General features: G+C 36.9%; 2 protein-coding genes across 2 annotated transcripts; both read right to left on the bottom strand.

The window, feature by feature from the left end:
* Window positions 1-282: 282 nt before the first annotated feature.
* Window positions 283-1,212, bottom strand: LOC122424835 (olfactory receptor 4A47-like). Its single transcript, XM_043443060.1, has one exon. The coding sequence runs from the start codon at window positions 1,210-1,212 to the stop codon at window positions 283-285; it is 930 nt and encodes a 309-aa protein (XP_043298995.1).
* A 10,330-nt stretch (window positions 1,213-11,542) lies between these two features.
* LOC122424238 (olfactory receptor 140-like) lies at window positions 11,543-12,469 on the bottom strand. The gene has a single exon (XM_043441791.1). It carries the CDS (start codon window positions 12,467-12,469, stop codon window positions 11,543-11,545), a length of 927 nt encoding a protein of 308 aa, XP_043297726.1.
* Between the last annotated feature and the right edge of the window lie 2,608 nt (window positions 12,470-15,077).

Genomic DNA, 15,077 nt, shown 5'->3' with positions numbered 1-15,077 from the left:
TATTCTATAAAAATTTCATTGACTAACATATTACCTTATTTATTGTTGCCTTAACTGTAAAGGTATTCCACCTCTTCAGGTGCAATGATTAAATCAGATAAACCAGATAGAGAGGTTACATACTAGCAGAGAAATTGTCATTGTTTATGAACAATCAGTTCTGTTTTAATTATTGTAAATCCTTTAGAAAGAAGGAAATCTTGCACCACATTTATAAAGATTTTCCATTACAAAGAAATTGATCCTAAAGCTAAATTAGTTTCTTCATTATAGATATCATACTTATTTAATATCTGATCTGACTTTTTTTCTCCAGAGCTTCTTCATAGCATTAGTCATCTCAGAATTTCTTAAACTGTAGATTAATGGGTTCAGCATGGGGGTTATGATTGTGAAAAACACACTCAATGATTTGTCAATGGGGAAGGTCTTAGCAGGTCTTACATACATAAAAATACAGGGAACAAAGAAGCAGACAACAACAGTGATATGGGAACCACAGGTCTGGAGGGCTTTCTGCCTCCCTTTCTGACTCAGGTTCTTCAGAGAGTGTAGGATGACTCCATAGGAGATGAGTAAGAGCATAAAAACAAGAGTGCAGATCAGTCCTCCATTGGCCAACACTAAGATGCCAATGATATAAGTGTCAGAACAGACGAGTTCCAATAAGGGGAACATATCACACAAAAAATGATCAATGATATTGGGGCCACAGAATGGGAGCCCATAAACAGTGCTAAGCTGAATTACTGAGTGCACAAAACCTCCCACCCATGATACCACCAGCAACACAACACACACCCTTTGCCTCATAATAACCAAATAACGCAAAGGCTTACAGATGGCCACATAGCGGTCATAGGCCATCACCAGGAGAAGGAAGACTCCTGATCCACCAAAAATGTGCTCTATAAACAGTTGACTCATGCAGGCTTCAAAAGATATGGTATTTTCCCCAAAGAACAAATCTGAAATCAATCTGGGTGTCATAGAAGATGAATAAGCAACATCCATAATTGATAAGCTAGCAAGAAAAAAGTACATTGGTGAGTTCAGGGTCTTACTGACATTTATAGTCACGATAATGAGCAGGTTGCCCACCACAGTCAAAATGTAGAAGAGTAAGAACATAACAAAAAGGACTTTCTGTTCCTTTGGATTCTGTGTGAGGCCCAGGAGGACGAAGTAAGTTACATTGTTCCTTGATTCCATCTAGTCTGGACAGGAGCTGAGTTTACATATTAGAAACTGTATACCTACAAAATAAGGGTGAGATTTTTTAAGTGCATTATAAATTAATCACTTTATGTATCCATGCAATTACCACAATGTGTATAGAGCACCTATTTTTCTTCATTGTTTCAGAAAATGTGATCACCAAAGTGGATGTCATACTGTCCTACTCTTATTGATATGATACATAATGAGGCATTAAACAATTCTGGACCAGAGATGCCTTATAAGAATATTCACAGGATGCTAAAAGTCACAGGCTTCCCTGGTGGCTCAGATGGTAAAGAATCTCACTGCAATGTGGGAGACCTGGGTTCAATCCCTGGGTCAGGAAGATCCCCTGGAGTAGGAAATGGTAACCCACCCCAGTATTCTTGCCTGAAGAATTCCATGGACAGAGGAATCCATGGAGTCACAGATTTGGATACAACCAAGTGACTAACACTACTATACTTAGAGTCATAGTGTAGAGATATAGCAAGCTTAATTCAGAGAATATTTCCTGGGGAAAAAAAAAGAACATTTCAACTGAGTTGTTTTTTTTTTTTTTTTTTTTCCATACAGTAAATAAACTTTATTTTTCTGTTCTGAGATGACATTGCCAACAGTCACACATTTGCATATGACACAGTTACATATTGGCTATTTACAATTTACAGTAGTATTTTTTCCTCTGAAAAATATAAGTACAAAAGCTAAGCAAACAATGAGATACTGCCATTTGGATTTATCATATGTCAGAGCTTAAAGACTAGTCTTTAGCAAATATTCAACAAATCAATCTGGATAATCAACTGAGTTTTAAAGGAAAAATGATAGAACAAGAAAAAATGGAAAGGGAATTCCATAAAAAGGTAAAACATTTCTGAAGTTCTGAAATTGTAATACTAAATACCCATATAAGCTATCAGTAATAAACACATTCAGAGTGAGCAGCTCAACTATGAATAGAAAGTCACTGCCCTGTATTGCCGCAGAACTCACTGAGACTTTTCTTAGGGTCTTTAGTTACTATTCTTCTTTTTTTCTGACCAATAAATAGTGAAGCAGTCAAATTTGTGTTTCCAGTCCATAAAGTGAAGTCACTCATTCGTGTCCAGCTCTTTGTGACCCCATGGACAGGAACCCACCAGGCCCCTCCGTCCATAGAATTTTCTAGGCAAGAGTACTGGAGTGGGTTGCTATTTCCTTCTCCAGGGGATCTTCCCGACCCAGGGGTCGAACCTGGGTCTCCTGCATTTCGGGCAGATGCTTTACCATCTGAGACACCAGGGAATTCCAGTCCATATCTCTAACCAAATTCCCAGACTTGTATAGGAAGCATTTTTGGACCTCTTCAGTTGGATATAAGTTTAGTATTTATAAAACAAATGTTAAATTTTACACAATAAAAAGTTGTCTCCCATGTCATTGCATAGTCCCCCCTTTGATGTAATTGTTCAGAAAGAAAAACAAAAAACAGTATCTTGCACTCCCTTTTGGCTCTCGTATTACTTATTGATACTTTTAACTAAATCCTACTGTTTCTATTTTTGAAATATAACACAAATTTGGTCATTTCTTGTCCCCCATTTCCTTCTTTGCCCATTGCCATAGCTTTCCAAGCCTCTCCACTTTTATTCTGGCCTTCAATTTGTTCTCTGGAAGTAGTCCAAACTTTACTCTTTAAATCTTGTTCTTATCATATTACTCAACTGCTCTAAACTTTAACAGTGGATTCCAATCAATCACTCACCATTTAATGTATCACATTTAACATTTGCAGTTAAAAGAATTGTAGCCACCATTTTGGGCTTACCTGGAGGCTCAGAGGTTAAAGAACTCACTTTTCAAAGCAGGAGATGGAGGTTCAGTCCATGGGTTGGGAAAATCCCCTAGAAGAGTAAATAGCAACCCACTCCAGTATTCTTGCCTGAGAAATCCTGTGAACAGAGGAAACTGGCAGTGTACAGACCACGAGGTAGCAAAAAGAGTTGAACACAGCTTAGCACTAAACAGCAACAATTACCATTTTATAGTCTAAGAAAATGAGGTTCAGAGTATCTAGCTAACTTCCCCAAAGTCAAGCAGCTTTAAGTGATAAAAGTAGAACTGGAACCTAAGTTTGATTTATTTCAAAATGATTCAATATCTTACATAATAAAGCCACACCATTGTGAAGACTGGTTCCCACCATTTCCTATCAGTCTTACCTTGTGGAGGCTTGCTCACAATGTGAAGAAAGCTTCTTTATGTTGCTCATAGAAAGCTGGAATTCTTCTATCTTCTAGTATTACAACAGAGAGTGAAAGCCTGCATTATTACTTGAGGAAATATTTTATTACATTCAGCTCTCTATTAATTTTCTTCATGGAATCTTCTGATTATTCAGAAGACATTTTAATTTAATTGTAGATTGTTTAAGAGAAATACCATGGCAACTACAAAAAACAAAGGTTTACCATGTTTAAATAATTTATTGAAAAGACCACCAAGCTCTATGTTTACACAGGAAGATAGCAACTAGCCATTTCCCAGGAAAATTTATCATAAGTAACTTACTTCCTTACTACCTTCAAAAAAAAAAAAAAAGCATTCAGCTGTTTAGTCCTTCTCAATCAGTTCTGTTGGTGTGGCCAGACTAGTTGATTTGAGATTCTGAGATACATTCCTGCGCTGTTTCCTCTCTCTCTTTCTCTTTTGATATTTTGATATCCACATCTTCAGTTCTTTAAGCCTAAGAAGGTCCTTCTGAAAACGTTCTATCAGTTTTTAAAAAGATATTATCTTTTTTTCCCACCAGAGGCAAAGATCACTGGACATTTTATCCCTTCTAATGACATTTATTATTAAGTCTTAGAATTGGAAAATGTCCAAGACTGATTCTTGCTTAATTAAATTCACTGGGATTTTCTACTACATTTTAAAAGTACACCTGTATTTAAAGATACTACTATGCCAAATCACAGAATTAAGGTCACAGTGATGGAGGGAAAAATCAGCTTCAGCACCGTTTTAAAGCTACTGCCAACCAGGAACAAAATACCAACCCAATCATTTTGTCCCAGTGAATATTAGCTCATCGTGTATTTCTTCATTTGCCCTAGCACATTTTTTCTTTTCTTTTACTTACTGCTCAATTTATTCTACCCTACATTTGGCTAAACATACAAAATTTTTATCAACAATTGAGATATAATAACTAGGTATTTATCCATTTTAAGAAAAAATTAAGCATGTTAGTTGCTCAGTCATGTCTGACTCTGCGACCCCATGAATATGTCAGTTTCCTCTCTTAGGTTCCCGTGAGCCTTCCAAGCTCCTCTATCCATGGAATTCTCAAGGCAATAATATTGGAGTGGCAGTCATTCCCATCTCCAGGGGTTCCTCCTGACACAGGGATCAAACCCTGGTCTCCTGCATTGCAGGCAGACTCCTCACCATAAATTGAAAAAAATAAAAGAGAGAGAGAGAGAGAGATCTATCTCTTATATCTAAATTGGTGATGCTGCTGCTGCTGCTGCTGCTGCGTCGCTTCAGTCGTGTCCAACTCTGTGCGACCCCATAAATGTCAGCCCACCAGGCTGCCCTGTCCCTGGGGTTCTCCAGGCAAGAACAGTGGAGTGGGTTGCCATTTCCTTCTCCAATGCATGAAAGTGAAAAGTGAAAGTGAAGTTGCTCAGTCGTGTCCGACTCTAATGACCCCAACCTTTCTTGGTTTCACCAAGAACAAATCATCAGCATCACCCTCAGCAACAACACAGACACCATCCCTGTGGGCAAAGCTGCTCACAAATACACATATATGTTGCATTTTTGTCTGTATGTGTGATCCAAATTATTGGATCCATTAAATAATTAAAATTATTAACTCATCAAAACAGAAAGAAAAGCACTACCAAAAGTCTTTCTCAAAGGTAAGTAGCAGAAAAATAAAGTTAAAGAAAATTATTATAAGTGGAAAGCAGAAATACACATAATAATACACATATAGGCACACACATAGAAAACTGCACGAAAAAAGGAAAACATAAAATTTGTCTAAAACTCTTTTCTCCATACTAGATGCTCCTGTTCCTCCTTTTTCTAAGAAATGTTTCTGAAACACACTCTTTCTTTTTTTTAATTTTTTAAATTTAATTTAATTTAATTTTCCATTTATTTTTATTAGTTGGAGGCTAATTACTTTACAATATTGTAGTGGTTTTTGCCATACATTGACATGAATCAGCCATGGATTTACATGTGTTCCCCATCCTGATCCCCCCTCCCACCTCCCTCCCCATCCCATCCCTCTGGGTCTTCCCAGTGCACCAGCCCTGAGCACTTGTCTCATGCATCCAAACCAGGGCTGGAGATCTGTTTCACCCTTGATAGTATACTTGTTTCAATGCTGTTCTCTCTGAACATCCCACCCTCGCCTTCTCCCACAGAGTCTAAAAGTCTGTTCTGTACATCTGTGTCTCTTTTTCTGTTTTGCATATAGCGTTATTGTTACCATCTTTCTAAATTCCATATATATGCGTTAGTATACCGTATTGGTCTTTATCTTTCTGGCTTACTTCACTCTGTATAATGGGCTCCAGTTTCATCCATCTCATTAGAACTGATTCAAATGTATTCTTTTTAATGGCTGAGTAATTTTCCATGGTGTATATGTACCACAGCTTCCTTATCCATTCGTCTGCTGATGGGCATCTAGGTTGCTTCCATGTCCTGGCTATTATAAACAGTGCTGTGATGAACATTGGGGTACACGTGTCTCTTTCAGATCTGGTGAAACACATTCTTTCATTCACTCATCTCATGATCTGGATTGTAAGTCAAGATAAAAATTGTTGATTACTCAAGACTTCCTCTTGAGGCTTTAATGTGTTTATACAGACAAAGCAGGTGAACTGCTGACACTTTTTAAATATACTTGTCACCTTATATAAGTGATTCAGTTATTTCAATGATTTAAAATTAGTAGTTTGAATTAATAAAAGCACATTTAATACTTAAATAAGTTGTTAAAACTGCCTCCTCAAAAACTCAATCTCATGTTACCTCATGTTAGTGACCTCTAAAAGATAATCACCTGTGGTCCCAGTAAGTAGAATGCACAGATTATACAAGTAGATATTTTGGGATCACATCAGGAGAGCCAAAACCATTGTCCCATCTAGGATGTGCTAAAGCAAACTTTTCTCTAGGAATAATGACACATTAGTTTCATCATAGCAAATCCAAGCATAGAGGCAAGTAAATCAGTACCACACTTGAAGCAAAACAACTGATCAACTAATAAGGAGTCATTTTGATAGGACCAGTGGTTCTAATGATTTTGAAGAAATATTTAAAACAGGTGGTCTAAGTGGCCAAGGACATATATAGATAGACACTGTTGTGGATGGTAGAGGAATTCAAATTTCATCTAAATAGGAAAGATTGCCACAAAGACAGCCAGCTAAGCTGTTTACAAAATCATGGAAATAAGCCTGTCACTTAGGTATATTTGAGTTCAATTTGTAAACACTTAACAGTCCACATCTTTGAAGATACAGCATCATTGAGATGTTCTCCTTTGGGTAATAGACCTGGGCTAAACAGATCAAAGTGCTATTTTCAAATGGCACAGGATTTCAAAATGTAGACTTTCATCATTTCAACTGCATCCCTTTGAGGCTGTTTCTACTGACTGAGGCATTAGTCAACATACCCGTGAGTCCCATCCACCCCTGCAATGATCCCCTTTTCCCAGGGGCAGAGTTTCCCTGGACCCAGGCCAAGCTGGTGCTCCACACCTACAAAGCTAGATCATGTTATAATATTAACCATTCATTTATTTATTCAACAGGTAAGCTCTCTTCTCGAATGTAAGAAAGTCCACACAATGATTCATTTGCCTGATAATATAGATGAAGTTAATAAGACTTGTTCTTGGCCACCTAATTAGTACCAAGGACTGAATTTTTCTATCATGTAACCTGGTGCTCTCTATTCTTTCAATATTATTATTAACACTGTGTCATATCTAACTACAGGACAGTTGCCTTTATAAAGGATTTGAAAATGTACCTCAGGTTTGAAAAATAATAACTACATTCTTTCTTAATGCATGCATCATGCTAAGTCGTTTCAGTCCTGACCAACTTTTTGAGTCCATGGGGACTGCAGTGGCCTGGCTCATTTGCTCATGGGATTCTCCAGGCAAGAATACTGGTGTGGGTCTCCATGCCCTCCTCCAGGGGATCTTCCCAACCCATGGGTCAAATCCACGTTGCCTATGTCTCTTGCATTGGTAGGCGTGTTCTTTACCTCTAGTGCCACTTGGGAAACTCTTCTCAGTGCATAATGGTTAGTATTATCAATACTTTCAATTTAGAAATAGTGAGGGTCACAGCCTTCATTCTTTTTCTAACTTCATTTGTAGTAAATATCGATTTACAACACATTTCACAACAGATTACAACTTGGCCACTTAATGAAATCTCCTGAGAAGGAGGAGCATCTGAATTTTACTGAATATGATTCATGAAGGCGATGGGTCATGTTCTGTGTTTGGATGATCTTTACTATCTTTCTAAAGTTACCCCATGATCTTACTTAGTCGCTTGGGTATAAGTTAGTGATTTTTTTTTCCTTTCATTATTCATCTCAGATGTGCTTTCTTAGAGATTTTGTTCCTTAATTTTCTCTGCCTTGAAAAGAGTAATACCACAAATATACAAGCTATTCGTGTGATTTGTGTATATCTGTGCATTATAACAGAAAAATAGTAAGAAATATTCATCCCCCAAGGAATTAGTTTTGCTTTGTTGGGAGAGATGTTTCCCCCATTTCAAATGCATGTTTTAAAATAACTTACTTATTTTTCAAAAGGAAGATGTATAACGTAGTTATTTAAACTTGGATCAAACTGAAAATCTGTCTTTGCTTCAAACAACTACACAAATAGATATATCTAATTCTTCTCTCTGGCATCACCCTCTTATAATTTTTTTTTTAATCTTATGCATTACTAGCAAAATTATACTTTTAGTTTATGTGCTTACTTGCTTATTACCTATCTACTCCACCTTGGAACTTTAGTCCCATAAAAAAGAACTTTTTTGTGTGTGTACTTAAAGTTGTATACCAGCTCCCATAAGTCTCTGGCCCAGTGTAGGCACCAAACTATATATATATATAGTCACCTTATATATATATATATATTCTGGAAAAAGTGGCTCTATGTTGTACTTTATTCAGTGCAGGTAATTTTAAGTCCTGCACTGAATAGAGTAGAACATAGAGCCACTTTTTCCAGTAATAATTGTGTACACTACAGAATAGCATTGGGAGAGCTCTATGGAAATGCACCTATGTAGTTTTTCAAGGTGCTACCTTATGCTCAAACAGAATATCAATTTCCTCAGTGATTGAGCTGCATATTTTTCCTTTAAATACCTCTTTCCCCCAAGTGTCACGTCCTTTGAAATTCAAACATTTGCACTTCCTTACCTGAGCCTATTTCATCTCATTTATCACGATGCCCATGAATGGAATGTATCTGCAGAAAAAAATCATCAGATGGTTTTTCATTAACACAAGAAGAGTCTATAGAGTATAAGTAACCTGGGGAATGAAGATTAATGGGAGGGAGATGAAGGGAAGAAAATGCCTCCCACTGAGAATAATGTCTCAGTGACACTCTTCACAATGTAGTCAATGATCAGATATGTGTTTAGCTATTTTTCACTTCATGATATCAAGGAGATAAGTGAGAGGAGTAGAGGAGTAGAGGAAGCAAAGACTAAAAGACCTGATAATGTTATCTAACTTCATTGAATCACATTTTCCTTCTGTATAAAATGGAGTGAAGACCTCTCTAATAATACTTGCTGCTACATGAATAAAGTATGTAAAGAACCTATCAAAATGTATGTATCATACTTGCCTCCACCAGTAGTACACTCATTCCACTCACTTAATGCCTAATATTTTTATGGAATCAAAAGTTTAGATTAAACCAAAATATCCTCACATAACAAATCCAAACATTGCTTATGTCATTATTTTTTTTTTAAAGTATCAGAGATAAGCAGGTGACAGTTGGTTCTTAGGGGAGATTCTTGGTAATAGTGCAAAGGATCATCTAAACAAGCATTAAACTTACAAACCATCAAGACTTTATATCCACTAAGAATGCCAGACTGCCTTTCATTTCCTCCTTCAGTTCTTATACCTTGAAAGATTGCTGTTGGCAATTAATAATTTATGCATCATTAATCTTCTCGCCCTTCCATCGAGTCCCAGGTATATCCTCTAGGATGCAATCACTGGCCTGAGTTCCCCTCTCCAAATCCTCTGTTTGGTCTTAGCATAGGAACCACTCTTACTCCCTGTTTTTCCCATCCTTTCCCCCAGGGTTCTACCCTCCCTTCTCTAAAAATCATTGGACAAAATGAACCACATAGCATTTAGTCGAGATTCTGCTGAAACATTTCATTCTCATCAGCAATTACAAACTGGATAATTTTAATAGGTTAAGTACTGATGCTATGTTTTAGACCTAGACTTTGTTGGAAAATGTTTGGTTTCTTATGAACTGGCGACATTCATGCACAACTTAGTAAACACAGTCACACAAGTGTGATGCTCTGGTATTACAGTATGGGCAAATTAGGGGAAAAAATATTTCCAGTTGATCATTGGATTTGAGAAAGTGATATTTCTGAGAAATAACAGAAGTAGCATTTGCTACAAGTGTTGTAGTCAGAGAACTTAGATTTATGAGTTATATAACATAGGATGACCTTGTATCCTTCACATGCATAGAAGAGCATTGCAACCTTGCAGTAGTTCATCTTAGCTATTTTATTTTTATGATGGGCAATTTAAATACTGGGAAAAATTTGAAAGAAGTGTTTAGTTTTATAAATGGGAAAGTTTATATTAATATATATCACATCATTTTGATATTATAATGATATATCAATAATAATATTTAATATGATATATTATTAAATATTTATTAATAGAAAAATCTGAAAGAAATGTTTAGTTTTATAAAAAAGGAATCTTTTGCCATACTATCAACTTGTAGTGCTGTATTTGAGACATTTGTTACAAGGCTGCAGCAATTCCAACATGATTTTCTTGAAGGACAAAGTGGATAATTAAAACTACAGGTAAGTTTCTTATCTGCATACCTAAACATAGTATAGACTCCTGTGTTTCATTTGAATGAAAGCAAAACTAAGTCTTAAAGACTTTGGTCAGAAGTTCATAGCTGAAACTTTTGAAAGGAAGCTGTATTCTAGCTTTCCTGACACACACTATGGGATAAAAATGTGTGATTTGATTTCAGTAAATTAGTAAATATTCATGGCTTCAATTTGTTTCTCTGTAAAATGGAGATAATGATAATGGAACCACCAGTTTACATGGACAAATCAACTGAAGCAAATATGCCATATAGATAATAAGGGGATCATTTAATGTAAATGTATGTATTAGACCTACACATAGCTACATATAGTTCTCTTCATAGCTTTGAACCTAATTAAATGACTTTCTGTTGAAACTTGATTAAAAATAAAAAATGCTTGCCATTCTTATTTCAAGTGTTTCCTCAGTCTTTGTATGGAAGAAAACATTTCCTTATTATTCAAGGAAACCATGAGCTACAAGGATATTTAAACAAATAAGAAAGAGCAAATTAAGAGTGATTTCAAAATTATGTGGCAAAAAAAATGAAGTAGATTGTGAATTATTCATTCCTCCTTTTGGGGGGGGGGGTACTTCCCTATGTGTTTTTAGTAAATTCTTATTTCAGAAAAAGAGAATCAGTAATGATTCTTGCACTTCCCATCTGTCTCTTTCCCACATATCTATCGGAGATTTTCTATACCAGAATACTTTCCCACAGGCTAAGCAGAAATTAAAGAAGTTATGAAATCAGATCCTATGGAAAGCAACTTTCATCCAAGAAACATATATAAAGAATTTAGTACAGGAGCAGTAAGACTGGAGAAAAATTATGCAACAGTGATCCCCTAGGGGATTATAGTTCTTTCCCTTGCTTATTCAGAATCTATGAATGTGAACATACAAGCCTTGGTAAAGTACATTAAGAGTTATCAAAAAGACTAGAAAATAACTAGCCATTATCAAATACTCAACAAATGTTAGTTTCTAGTCCTTTTTTTAGTCAATAAAATACCTTTTTCTGGGGAGAAATCAGCATGGGAAATATTTTTAATGGAGATGATCTGAAAAATTTCTTAAATTTCTTTCACAATTTACAATAGGCAAAATCTTCCCTATGTATATAAATCATTACTTTCTCGGACTCAAGGAGAGCCTAAGCTACTCTCCTCTTCAACAAACTCCACATGGCATGTTTCACCTCTGTGTTTCTCACTGTGTAAATGATAGGATTTAACATGGGAGTGAGGATTATAAAGAACACACTCACCAACTTGTCCCCAGGGTAAGTGGTCACGGGACGCATGTAACTAAATATACAAGGGACAAAATAGAGCACCACTACTGTAAAGTGGGAGCCACAAGTAGAGAGGGCCTTACGCCGTCCTTCAGAGCCATGGGATTTCAGGGAGCTCAGGATGACTATGTAGGAGATGAGGAGCAGGAAAAAAATGAGCAAGCACATGGCCCCACTGTTGGCTGCCACCACCATTCCAAGTGTGTGTGTGTGACTGCAGGCAATTTCCAAGAGTGAGAAGAAATCGCACATGAAGTGGTCCATGACGTAGTGACCACAGAAGGTCAAGTCTACTGTGAAAAGAATCTGCACAGTAGCATGCAGCATCCCCCCAGCCAAGGCCACAACCACCAGAAGCTGGCAGACTGGCTGTCTCATGATGATCATGTAGTGCAGAGGCTTGCAGATGGCCACGTAGCGGTCATAGGCCATGACGATGAGGACTATGATCTCTGATCCTCCCAGGAAGTGTACCAAAAAGAGTTGAACTAGGCATCCACGCCAAGAGATGGTTCTCCTTTGGTATAGCAGATCAATGGTCATTTTAGGAGTTGTGGCAGATGTGTAAAAGGCATCTATGAAGGCCAAGTAAGTGAGAAAAAAGTACATTGGAGCAGAAAGTGTGGGACTGAGGGAGATGGTGATGGCAATGAGCAGATTGGCCACCATGGTAAACAGGAAAATGAGCAGAAAGACAATGAAGAGTACTTTCTGCAAGTGTGGATTCTGTGTGAGTCCCAAGAGAACAAATTCAGTCACATTGTTTTGAAGCCTAAGAAGATCCATTCAGCAAGTAACAACTTCTTAGAGCCTGAATTACCTAAAAAGTAATACAGAATGGTGCTTGTTAATCTTGAAAAGATTCTGGTCTTAATTTCTGAGAACAAAAATAGTGCAGTCACTGTAAATGTGGAGCATGTCTTTAGCATTCTTGCCCAGTATTTGCTTCAAGAATTTCTTACATCTTCAATGATGGCTTTTATCTCTTCAGACTCTTAGTACATATCACCTGTAAAATATTGATAAGGACATTTGATACATGATTTACTGAAAACCACTGTGCTATGTACATGAGATCAGGATTCTCACTTTGGTTCCTTCTCCATTGGCCTTTGCTGCATCATCTCAGTATCTCAAACTTTCAAGCCCTCCTCTGTGTCTATTAGGTTATAAGTTGTAATTCTCAGATGTATCTTGTAGGCTCAGAAGTGAAGTGAAGTCGCTCAGTCATGTCTGACTCTTTGCGACCCCATGGACTGTAGCTTGCCAAGCTCCTCTGTCCATAGGATTTTCCAGGCAAGAATACTGGAGTGGGTTGCCATTTCCTTCTCCAGGGGATCTTCCCAACCCAGGGATCAAATCCGGGTCTCCTGCACTGTAGGCAGATGCTTTTACTGTCTGAGCCACCAGAGAAGTCTCAGAGGTCCTGTGCAAATTTAAGAATAATTCCTTCCTCCATGATAATTTATACTTGAACACTCAGTTCTAACTGTGAAAACAAATACATAGTCAACAATTTTCTATCACAGTGAAGTGTAAGTAGCTCAGTTGTGTCCAACTCTTTGTGACTCCATGGACTGTACAGTCCATGGAATTCTCCAGGCCAGAATACTGGAGTGGGTTGCCATTCCCTTCTCCAGGGAATCTTCCCAACCCAGCAATTGAACCCAGGTCTCCTGCATTGCAAGCAGATTCTTTACCAGCTGAGCTACCAGGGAAGCCCCTATCTTCTATCATAAGCAAGTAATTTATGGAAATGTGTATAAGTCCTTGGTGACACATCCACCCTGGTACCTATCAGAATACATAAGTTATTCAGGTGTGTTTTTCACTCTGACTGCTATAGTGTCTGCCATGATGTCTGCAGTGCCTGACACCTATTAAGTGATAAGACATGCTTGGTAAATAGTCACTCCCCATGGATAAGAATAGCTCTGCTTTTCCAGACTATGGGCTTCCCTAGTGGCTCAGTCAGTAAAGAATCTGTCTGCAATTCAAGAGATGGCGGTTTGATCTCTGGATTGGGAAGATCCCCTGAAGAAAGAAATGGCTACCCATCCCAGTATTTTTGCCTGGGAAATCCCATGGACAGAGGAGCCTGGCAGGCTATAGTCCATGGGATCACAAGAGTTGGACATAATTTAGTGACAAAACCACCACCACACAGACTACAAAACTACACGGATTCAAGTGTTGTTGTCCTCTAGCTCTGTTTATTGTTATTCTCTAAGAGAAACATAAATTAATTATTGAAAGGTAGCTACAGTCTAGGTTTATAATTTCTGGCATAGATTGTGGGGTAGGTATGAAAATAACTATTGCCTCTTGGAAAGAGCATGTTAGTATGTCAAGATAATTATACTGTTTCAAGTGATTTTTTTTCTTCTTTAAAATTATATTCTACATACAATTTAACATGGTCATCTTCAAAAATTGATAACTTCAGTAGACTTGGATTAAAAAAAAAACTTCCATAGGTATTCAGAGGAAGGAGGGTTTGTTAAGAAAATGAAATCCCTGTTTTCAACAATCTAAAAGAAAAAAAAAAGAATATGGAGAACAGAGAGAAATAACATTAATAGATAAGTTATAGAGATAGGTAATACACTATGCATACAAATATATTAAGACTAACTAATAGAAACACATATAAAATCTATTGCTATAAGTATCTATTTCATTCTCGCTCATTCAACAAATATTTATTTGACACTCACTACATATGCTGAAGTGTCCATGGCAAATGCCCTTAAATGCCTGAAATGTTATTACCAAACAGCAGCAGCACATCAGTCCATGACATGCATGATCTTCCCACCCCTTCCTTTTTCTGCTACATGTGTTCTCATGGCTACTTCTCCCATCTTCCCACGGCATCCATCTTCCACCATTCCTGGTTACAGCATTCTGCATTACTAACAGAATGAGTAAAGAAAAAAGAGAAGAGACAACATAAACATAATAAAATGTATTCTGCAAAAAATATGTGTTTTCCTTTCAAAGGTAAATGGATACTTTTTAAGTTATCCAAAATGAAAACTGTATACTTGTGGAACAAAGTGCAACAGCTTCATTGTATTTTCTTATTCTGAGGTGGCATCTACCTACATATACCCCTACATACAAAGAGACTAGTGTACATAAAGCAAGAATTAGACATATTATAAATACAAGTATTTTAGACATAACTATGAAGAAATACTTTTTTTCATTTTCCTCTCTCCATAATACTTTTTTTTCTGGGAAGAAATCAGATGGAAAATATTTTTAATGGAGAAAGATCATAATTTATGAATATGTTCAACACATTTTGAAGAGCTGTAGAAAATTCAAAAGTTACAATGATCACTTAAATCAGAGAAATGGATAAGTAATATATAGCACATGTTTTTAA

Source organism: Cervus canadensis, chromosome 22 (genome assembly GCF_019320065.1).
Source record: "Cervus canadensis isolate Bull #8, Minnesota chromosome 22, ASM1932006v1, whole genome shotgun sequence".
Lineage (NCBI taxonomy): Eukaryota > Metazoa > Chordata > Mammalia > Artiodactyla > Cervidae > Cervus > Cervus canadensis.
Note: the sequence above shows the minus strand (reverse complement) of the source record. Positions and strands in the feature narration are given on the sequence as shown.

Coding starts and splice junctions, on each gene's coding strand:
- LOC122424835 (XM_043443060.1), bottom strand. CDS start 1,212: ATGGAATCAAGGAACAATGTAACTTACTTCGTCCTCCTGGGCCTCACA.
- LOC122424238 (XM_043441791.1), bottom strand. CDS start 12,469: ATGGATCTTCTTAGGCTTCAAAACAATGTGACTGAATTTGTTCTCTTG.